The sequence below is a fragment of the Raphanus sativus genome, chromosome 1 (assembly GCF_000801105.2).
Source record: "Raphanus sativus cultivar WK10039 chromosome 1, ASM80110v3, whole genome shotgun sequence".
Taxonomy (NCBI): domain Eukaryota; kingdom Viridiplantae; phylum Streptophyta; class Magnoliopsida; order Brassicales; family Brassicaceae; genus Raphanus; species Raphanus sativus.
Genome location: NC_079511.1, coordinates 23,810,354 through 23,821,836, shown reverse-complemented (window position 1 = coordinate 23,821,836; position 11,483 = coordinate 23,810,354). Strand labels below are relative to the sequence as shown.

The 11,483-nt window shown below is 30.8% G+C and overlaps 1 protein-coding gene across 1 annotated transcript; it reads left to right on the top strand.

The window, feature by feature from the left end:
• The first annotated feature begins 303 nt into the window (after positions 1-303).
• Positions 304-1,732, top strand: LOC108829367 (serine/threonine-protein kinase UCN). Its single transcript, XM_018603060.2, is given in 2 exon segments — positions 304-393; positions 395-1,732. Coding segments are annotated over 2 exon segments (1,230 nt in total). The 5' UTR covers positions 304-318; the 3' UTR covers positions 1,550-1,732.
• Positions 1,733-11,483: the final 9,751 nt, after the last annotated feature.

The window sequence follows — 11,483 nt, the reverse complement described above, 5'->3', positions numbered from 1 at the left end:
AATTTAGTTTTCATGTCTAACTATTATTTCACGTAACTAACAATCATTTTTCCAGAAAAAAAGTTTGAAACCGGAGATGATGCTATCAATATAGCAAAATATGCAATTCCTTTTCTAAATAATTTGTTTGAGTGCCTTTTATCATCAAAAATCAAAATCGTAACGTTTGTCTTTCTTCCCTTGCTGTGAATTGATTTGTCATTAAGAAACAACAAAATAATTACAATATTAATTTATTAATATTGCATAGTAGTGCAAATAATTAAAGAAAAAAAATAAAGCAAAACAATCGAATTTATTATAGTATATATAAAGAGCATGGACACACAGGAGACACAACCTCAACGTTTCAGACCCACTTCGTCTCCTTCCTTTCACAACATAACTCCCTCCTCTCTTTCTCTCAATGGAGACATCAACAACGAAGCTCGATCTCGACCAGATCAGAGCTCTTAAACTTCTCGGCAAAGGCGCCACCGGAACCGTTTTTCTCGTCCACGACTCTGTTTCCGACTCCTCTCCCTTCGCCCTGAAACTCGTCGATAAATCCTCCGCCTCTTCACTCCGCCGTGCCAAATGGGAAACTCAGATTCTCCGACGTCTCTCCGACGAACCGAACCCGTTTCTCCCGCGTCTCCTAGCTACCTCGGAATCATCTGAGTTCTTTGCGTGGGCCATGCCTTACTGTTCCGGCGGCGATCTTAACGTCCTCCGCCACCGCCAAAACGACGGCGTTTTCAGCTCCTCTGTTATCAAATTCTACTTAGCTGAGATCCTCTGTGCGCTTGACCACCTCCATACCATGGGGATCGCTTACAGAGACTTGAAACCTGAGAACATCCTCCTTCAGGAATCAGGTCACGTGACTTTAACTGACTTCGACCTCTCTTGTAGCCTGAATAAACCCACCCGACCCGAATTCTATCTATCCGACCCGGAACCGGATCCGACTCGTAAAACGAGTCTGAGATTTTTCCGGCGGAAGAAGAAGACGAAATCCGCTCGGGTCAACCCGATAACCCGACGGAGAACGAGTTTTTCCGGCGGCGAACGCTCGAACTCCTTCGTCGGAACCGACGAGTACATATCGCCGGAGGTAATTCGCGGCGACGGACACGATTTCGCCGTCGATTGGTGGGCTCTCGGCGTTTTGACGTACGAGATGATGTACGGAACGACGCCGTTCAAGGGACGAACCAAGAAGGAGACTTTTCGTAACGTGCTGATGAAGGAACCCGAGTTCCCCGGAAAACCGTCGGATCTAACGGATTTGATCCGACGGTTGCTTGTGAAAGATCCGACGAGGCGGTTAGGGTTCGGGCGCGGCGCGGCGGAGATAAAGGAGCACGCTTTCTTCAGGGGAGTGAGATGGGACTTGTTGACGGAGGTGTTAAGGCCTCCGTTTATTCCGCTGAGAGATGACGGAGAATCGACGGAAAACGTGACGGCGAGTGGGTTTGGTGTAAAGGAATATTTCGAGAAACTGAGAACGCCGCCGTTGCCGTTACCGCACGAGTGCTGTGAAAACAATCCGTTTGTTGATTTCTGATCCACGCGTGGGAGAATCTAACACTTTTATTAATGTTGGATTTTCCTTTTTTCTGTGTCATTTTAGCTTTTCTGATTTTCATGTGTATAAAAAAATAATTGTTAGAACGAAAATCAAGAAAGTGAAATCTGATTGTATAATTTGAAACTAATATTATTTAAAAAATTAGGTTCGTAAAATCCATATTATATCTATTTGTCTTTTTTTTTTGATCAAAATCTATTTGTCTTTCACTAGAAAAATATCAACAAAAAAAAACAATTGTGTTAAACATTCAGTTAAAGATCATTAATCCAAATAACTATGAAGGGGAAACCGATTAATAATATATTTAAACTCTTGAATATGATAATAAAATGATAAATAAGTAAAGTTTTGGACACGAAAGGTATCTCTATAATAAGAGGCATGATGAAGCAATTGGTTTCTCAGTCATCAATAACATCGATGGGATATGTGTTTTCGATCATATATAAAGTTGATGACTTGCATATACTGTCCTATCCTATCGATATCCCAATAACGATCATTTTTTGGAAATGGTATATATTTTATTTTCTAATAAAGAGAATAGAAACGTCAGATATGCATGTACGTTCACGAGAAAAACTCGAGCGTTAGATATAAGAAAACGAGAAAAAGTTAAAGTTGTTCACGAGTTTTTTTTGGTTAGTGATTGGTTAATAGTTTTCAGAGTTGCTAAACTAAAATATGAGGTTCAAATTACGCTAGTGGTTAAAATAGTATTTCTTTTGAGATGTTAAAACATACATTATAAGTAATTGGTAGAACATATTAATACCAAAATGTAATAAACAAAACTGTTTTCAATACATTTTAATCAAAATAGTATGTCATTTTATCTTTTTAATTTTGTTTCATTATAAGTATCGTTTTGCATTTTCAAGACAAATATTAAATATTTCCCAGATTTTATCCTTATTCTTAGGTAATTAGTTTATAAAATCAAACAAATCACGTATTAAATAAGAGTAAAAAAGAAAATTTAGTTATTTTCTTAATATGTGTGTAAAAACCTTAAACGACAATTATTATGAAACGAAAAGAGTAGTGATCTAATGATAGTACATACAATAATAAAATTACTTTTCTTTTTCCAAGTTTACTTTTTTCTTGAATTTTTTAGTCTGGACTTTGAAAGGATGAGTAATTCTTTTTTTTTTTTGTCATCGACTTTACAGACTCAAGAGGACTCTGTAAACCAAACTGGTAACTCCGCATCCATATGCACGACAAAGGTCGGTTGATTCCTAGCACATCTGGCGAGGCTGTCGGCCTTTTGATTCTTCGTGCGAGATACGTAAATAATATCTGAACTATGAAAGTTTCCTTTCAAAGTCTCGATATCTGCTAAATAGGTTGCAAAAGCAGGCCATTCTTCTGGTTCCGAAACCATCTTCACCAATTGAGAACAATCTGTCGCAAATGTAACCCTGTACTGCCTCAGATTCCGCATACACTCCATTGCCCAAATTAATGCTTCTATCTCTGAGTGAAGAGGAGATAGAGAAGCTCTGACATTCCGTGCTCCCATAAGTCCATCATATCCTTCAAGAGTACTATACCATCCCTGTCCCGAGAACATAAAAGGATGAGTAATTCTTTATACTATTTTTGTATATACATCATAAAGCTAATTACTAATGGCTATTATTTTAAATGACTACTCCGTATAACTTTCTCTGTTTCATAAAGAATATCACTTAGGCATTTTTAACATATTAAAAACTGATTAAAATATATTTATGTTTTCATTAGTGTCATTTATTCAATCAATAGTATTTTAAATAAATAAATTTATTTACAATATCAATACATTTTACAATTAATATTAAACTGAAAAGTAAGTATAAGTTATATTAAAATTGTAGAATAACATTTTTTTATGAAATAAGAAAATGTTAAAATGATACTTAATATTAAACAGAAGGAGTATTTCTTAAGTTTTAGACGTTTGTTTTCTTTGATAAATTACTTTTTCATCGTATATGCTACTACAATGACATTGGAGATATATGTCCATGTATGGCTAGAATGGATCAATCATTTTTATTTTAAAAACACAGGCCGAAAGTGTTCTAGGCGCATATGAGCAAGTCACGGGGAAGTTGAACCTTAGCGGTAATAAGAACACACCTACAAGCTAGAACCTTTTCTGTGGGTTTTGCAAATGACGTTGTCCTTTCATTAGTTGCTTAGCCAAATTTGATATAGTGATCTATATGATAGCATATAGAAATTTAAGAGCTAGATGCTCTTAATTTGAGAGATAAAAAAACGAAGATTGGGAAACACATCAATCAAAGTGAAGATATGGTGACTCGGGATTGTTATAGCGATACGAGAGGCTAGTCACAGAAGTTAATTAGAATAATATGATTATCCTTTTTTTCAGGCTCACTTGATTGTTTAGGTATCAGAGAGGACATCCACCATTGACTTGATAATAGTGAGGAGCGAGAGAAGACAAAAAAAAATGGGGAATAGACTGTTGACATTTACACAAATGACAAAAAAGAATGGGGGATTTTGGAAAAAAAAACATTTATGAAATAATCTAATTAATAAATGAATTATATATAATAATTAGAGAAACAAAAGAAGGACAAAAAGGGTTTAATGTGTTGAAGACCAACTCATGTGTTGTGCCAAACCCATCACAGCCCCAACCCCTTACCAAGTGCCTTTTGTTTTGCTGAATATTAATCTTCTATAAATATAAAACATATACTCTTTCACTCAGAATAAATTAACCTTTCAATAGTTACTAGATCTCGACCCGCACAACCGTGCGGGTTTTATTTTAATTTTTATATGTATATATATATATATATATATATATATATATATATATATTTATTTAGATCATTAGTAGTGTAAATTTTTAATTTTAATCATATATTTAAATATTTATAAAGCTATTTCAAATACAATAATGTATAGTTTGCATATTGTAAATAATCAATTGTTTAAACTGTCGTACGTATTTATTACTTCTTATTACATATTTATCTTAATGTATTTACATTTAGTTATTAAACATATTAACATGTGCATGAAAAACATATTTGACAATTATTTTTTATTTAATTGATGTTAAATTTTTACCCGTCTTTTAAAACTGGATTTTTAGCATTATTTTCTACGTTTATTCATTTTACACAATATATTATTATATCTACAAAAGTGAAAGATATGTTAATTTTTATACCGTAGAATATAGTCTGCTAATGTTAAGCCGTTCTGTCATATTATATTTTTAACATAAATGTTTTCTATTATGAAAATAAAATTTAGAATTTTATAATTTAATTCAATATGATATTATCATATTAAATTCAATATGATAAAAAATTAAAATGATTGATTGTGATTATATAATAGATAAAAATAAGATATAATATTTTATTTTTCATTTTATAAAAACCAACTGAATATATTAATGTATAATAATATTTCAAAACTAATTACGGAATTAGTTAAAATATTTACATATAATTTTGAAAACTAAGATCTTGTTAAGATCTTTTAATAGATTTTTCGAAATTAAAAAAAATATATATATTAAAATTTTTAATGCAAAGATATCAAAAGATATCATTTATTTAATATGAAGATTAAAAATGATTAAAAATATAATGTGACCAAATCTAGTACATAGTCCATTTTTTAAAAAATCACACATGAATTAGAAGTCATGACTTCTGTTTTAATATAATAGATAGTTAAATAAACTTTAAAACCGATGTCACAATAACCATCTTTGAAAACAAGCCAATACAGTGAACTGAAAAGAAGAAACGAACGTATATTTGCACAAGAAATCAGGATAATCGAGATTTAATTTATCTTTCTACTACAATTCTCTCTTCTCTTTAGAGTTTGTTCAGAAGAAAGTTATGTGAAGCAGAGAAGTTCCAATGGCCAAATCTTGTAATTCACACACTATGAGATGCTCCTCACATACTGGTCAAGTGAAGTGTTGAACAACTCTGACCCCAAAGACCAATGAAACATAGTCAGGACTTAAAATTTGCTGACGCGATGCAATAAGACGTTCATGATTCAATTGAAAGCTTACTGATTGGAGATCTTGTCTCAAGAAACTAATGAGGTTATGAATGTGTTTCTTATTATTCATTGAAGGAGGCGTTGCCTCTATATACAACTTATACAGCGACATAATACGGTAAACCTATTTACAAGCTATGTGGGTCTCGTATGTGGTCCAATACTTCCTCTCAAGGTGGAGAGTGAATGTTACAAACACCAACTTGATAAGAAAATCTTCGAATTCCCGACGTCCCAACGCTTTAATCATGATGTCAGCTAACTGCGATTTTGTTGAGACATGTTTCGTAGCAATAAGACCTTTGATGATCTCATCCCGTAAAAAATGGCAATCCATACCAATTTGCTTGGTCCGAGCATGATATACAGGGTTAGCAGCAAGATCGATAGCGGATAAACTATCTGGATGAAATGGTATCGGTCCTGAGCAGTCAATTCCAAACGCAGGTAGAAGTTCCCGGATCCATAACTGTGTCTGCCATTGCCATGTATTCGGCTTCCGGCGAAGAACGAGAGACGCGATCTTGTTTCATTGTTTTCCAAGAAAAGGCGAACCTCCCAGTTGTATGAACTAACCAATAAGTGATCTGCGGGTTAGCGGACAAGCACCCCAATCAGCGTCCCACCAGGCAGTAAGTTTCAGCTCCATATTTGCGCGTAGCAGTATGCCTTGCCTTGGACTATTTTTTAAATACCTCACGCCCCTGAGTGCAGCATTCCAGGTGTTCAGACCTCGGAGAACCCATGAACTGCGAGAGTATGTGAATAGGATAGGACAGTTCAGGGCGTGTGGTGCCAAGATAAATCAGTTTTCCAATCAAATGTCAATAACTGGTCGGGTCAGAGAGTAACTCTCCATCAGCTAGAACTAATTTGTGGTTCTGCTCTAGAGGAAACGATACCGGTTTGACTCCTAGAAGTCCTGTTTTAGAGATCAAGTCAAGTGTATATTGTCGTTGACAAAGGTATATACTTGAGGGATTTCGAGTTACTTTGATGCCAAGGAAATATCGAAGAATACCCAAATCTTTCATGTGAAAACAAGAACTGAGATATTCCTTGAAATCAGCAATAACTGAGACTGAGTTTCCGGTAATGATCAGATCTTCTACGTAAACCAGAACATGAATAGTAGTGTATTCTCTTGCATAAACGAACAAGGAGTAATACGACTTGTTCTGTTCAAGTCCATAGTCTGTTAAAGCCGAAGTCAGTTTTGCGAACCAACAGCGGGAGCCTGTTTCAATCCGTAGAGCGACTTGTGTAATCGACAAACCTATTTACAAGCTATGTGGGCCTCGTATGTGGCCCAATATCTTGGGCTGTAGATAGGTTTTTTTACCACATACTCAATGTATAAACCATAGATGTACTTGAGGGATTCACATACATAAAATTAGTCTCTAATTAATCCACGACTAACCTCTGATTTTCTAACTGCTAGGTCCCAGTCCACCGTCCGACTAACGCTTAGCATAGTTTTGAACATCGCTATAAACCATATATGTTCATGGACTTTTAATGTAAAATTTTAACTATCGGCAATTGATTAGTTGGCATCAATAAATCCTATTAAATGAAAATATTATATGAAAATGATTTTACCATTTAGTGTGATTTATAGGAAATGTCACTAATTTTTAGTGTTTATAAAACTTTCCTTAATCATGTTTTGGTCAATATATTCTAGGACTACTCTACCACCATTAAATAGCTCTTATATATTAAAATATAAACATTTAAAAGGTTATAACATGTACTTTGTACTAATTAAAAAATGTCATGCTGAGTTGTCACGTAATTAGAATGCTAATTTTGCTTATGTGGCGGCTGAGAATCAATTAAGAATTTTGTTGGTTCAAAATTAAATTACTAGGAAATGTTATATAATATTGTACGTACATTATAGACCATTTATTTATAAAACTGAAATTACTTATCTATTCTTTCCTTAAACAAAACCTACATAATTACCTAATGTAATTAAAATATATATATGGAAATTAATGATTTTAAATAATAAAGATTTGCTAACAATATGTATATTTTCTATCATTTTAATTCGTTATTATTATAATAAATTATACAATTACATTAATCATATAATAAATATTTAGATTTTTTGTATATGTTGTATTTTGAATTTTTCAAAACGAGTACAAATTAGTAAAATTATGAAAAGTCTCACATAAACTTTTGTGATTAGGGTTTAATTTTTTTTTATGTAATAAGATACAATGATTATAAAATCATATGAATAAATAATTTTATTTAATAGGTGTTTACGTTAATATACTTTTTCATATCGTTTAAATTAAACTATACATCGTATGAAAGTACATAATTATATTTTGATATTTGCATTGAACATATATTGAAAAGTTAATATTTTAATTTTAAAATATTCATTGTTTTTTAAAGGATTATAAATTTTTGAAACCACTAAACATCTCACATTAAAAAACAATTTGTTGGTGTAAAATTTTGTTGCACAATATGCAAATAATCATAAAATCATATGAGTAGAAGCCTCATTTAATAAATATTCATATTAAAAATATACTATATATCTGTGTTAAATTTCATTTAAATTTAATTATACATCATATACATAAATAAGATTGGTTTTGATATATTTACCCAAAATTATTTTTTACCAAACAAAAATGATTGTTTTATTTATATGTGCACCCCAATTTATTACATAATAGTAACTGATATCTTAGTTATTTAATATAATCATTATTTTATTATTTCATAATAGGCAAAAAGTAATAAATGTAAAATATTATTCTACACAATAAGCATATCTTAATCTAAGTATGTATCTCTTTAATAATTTTAAATCTTATAAATTTCTAAATCTCATGCCAAAACAAAAAAAAAACAAAATGAAAATAAACTCCAAAATTAATATTTATATCGAGCAATAACCAACATGAAACATTGAAGGATTATTGTTGCATATTGTTGGTTTAAGCTTGGAGTTATCTTGAATCACAAGCTATCATAATCCTAAGTTGTTGTGGTCATCTAAAAAGATTAGAAAATATTGAATGTGTTATTACTAATAAGATTAGGAGTTATCTAGTCTTATATATATGGATGCATATGTTGTTGAATCACTAACGAATTGTATGAGTGATTAAGTCTTAGTTTTTAAGTGGTTTCAGTAACAAATTTATTTTTAAGATACATGCTAAAAATGTTTAGGTGCATATTGTTGGTTTAAGCTTGGAGTTAGCTTCAATCACAAGTTATCCTAATCCTAAGTTATTGTGGTTAATCTAAAGGGATTAGAAAATATTGAAAGTGTTATTGCTAATAATATTAGGAGTTATCTAGTCTTATATATGGATGCATATGTTGTTGAATCACTAACGAATTGTGTGAGTGATTAAGTCTTAGTTTTTAAGTGATTTCACTAACGAATTTCTTTTTAAGATATATGCTAAAAATGTTTAGGTGCATATTGTTGGTTTAAGCTTGGAGTTAACTTGAATCACAAGCTCTCAGAATCCTAAGTTGTTGTGGTTATCTAAGGGAATAGGAAATATTGAAAGTGTTATTACTAATAAGATTAAGACTTATCTGGTCTTATATATATATAGATGCACTAGGTGATTCTCCCGTGCTCATGCACGGGAATAAATACTTATAAGATAATCAAATCATAATAATTGTTAATACATATGTTTTCATCTTAATTAGGTATCTTATTTCAAACTTAATATTTGGACAGTTCAAACTTTCATTGTGGGTATGTTTTCGCATCTATTATTTCAAATTGAACAACTGTTTTTTTTTAACTTTAATAAGATTATAATTGGATTACTATTTTTAGCTTAATTTAGATCCGTTCATCCTTTTATATTTCTAAATACATTTTATAAATCTTATAAAATTTGGTAAGTTTATTTTTTTAAAGATAGAAACACACAGAAAATGTTGTAGTTGCATTCATGAACATATTTTATAATATTTGAAAATTCATGTATATATATATGAATATTTATAAGACAACTAATTCCTAATAATTGGTAAATCATAACTTATTTAGAATTGCGAATACATTTTATAATTTTATCAATGAAAATTAGGTAAAATTTTAATTTTAATTTATAAATTTTCTTAATGATATTAGATGATCACTTTACATTGTTTGAAATTAATTTTCTTTAAATCATTTAATCAAAAAAATAATCATTATAAAATATGTTTTCTTAAAATTATCTTAACTATTTTATTTTGTAAATTATATATATACACCTATATATTTTGAAAATTATTAGATATTCACTTTTTTATTTATGTTTTAGGGAAAATATAAATTAAGAAAAAATAAATTCGTTTTTGTATATAAAAAATCTATATATTTTATAGATATTTCATTTTTATTATATATGGGTTGATAAAATAAATAAACTATAATAAAAAGGATAATTAAAGCTTTATTAATAAAAAGGAAACTAAACAATTTTTAGTAATGATAATTTGGTATAGCTAAAATTAATTCATTAAGGGTATTCGTGTAATCAACCATCGTGAGAATTAACGTGAACGCGACACATAAGAAACTGACTTCTCAAATAATATTATATATTATAGAGATATGCTGTTGAATCACTACCGAATTGTATGAGTGCTTAAGTCTTAGTTTTTGAGTGATTTCTGTAAGGCAATACAGAAGTGGTTTTGTGAATTCTATTTCTTGATCTCTATACATATGAGCAGAATCACGGGTAAGTTTAACATTGGCGGTAATAAGAACACACCTACAAGTTAAACCCCGATATATGGTTTTGCAAATATTGTTGTCCTGTCATTAGTTGTTTCTCCAAATTTGAATAAAGTCATCTATAGATAACATATAGAAAAGTAAGAGCTAGTGCTCTTAATTTGAGAGATAAAAATGAAAATTGAGAAACACATCAATCAAGTGAAGATATCATAGCTTGAGGGATTGATATAGATCGTTAGGCTAGTCACAGAAGTTGATTAGAATAATATGATTATCCTTTTTTCAGGGCTCACTTGTTTTTAGGTATAAGGAAGATATCCATCATTGACTTGTTATACAGTACTTGTGAGTAGCGAGAGAAGACAAAAACACAGGAGAAAGAAGGGGACATGGACTATTGATATTTACAATAAAATGACAAAACTAATATTTAATTTTGAAAAAGTCCATAAGATAACCAAATTACAGACTGAAGAAATAAAATAATTAGAGGAAGCAAAAGAAAGACAAAAAGGGATTAAGGCGTAGACGATCACCTAACATGTTGTGTTGTAGTTTAACTCTTTTTTTAGTAGATTCCTCTTAACGTAACTTAAATATCTGATTTTAAATTTTCTACTACATTTTTCTTTTATATAATTATATCGGTTGATCATGTCAGTTTTTATAGCAAAAAATAAAATGTTGTGTTGTGCAAAATCCATCACAGCCCCAAACCCTCCAAGTGCATTTGTTTTGGCATTAAGGAAATTAATATTATAATCTTCTATAAATATAAAACATATTCTTTCATTCAAAATAAATTAATCTTTCAATAGTTAAAGTCATGTATTTAGACTGTACTAGTTATGGATGTTGTTTATGTCATGTTCTTTCCCATTTGTGGGCTTAAGTTTCCAGGGGCAGTGTCTTGTTCGCCTGGCTGTTGTATTCTGGGATATCACAATTGCCAGCCTTTGTAATCGGTTGCAGTTCTAAAAAATCATTAGTGTTTAAAAAAAGTCATGTATTTTTGAGAAAAAAAAACTTAAAACCGATGTCATGACGTACTCATGAGGTTATCCTTTTACTTTTAAGCTACATAAAATATCAAAATCATGG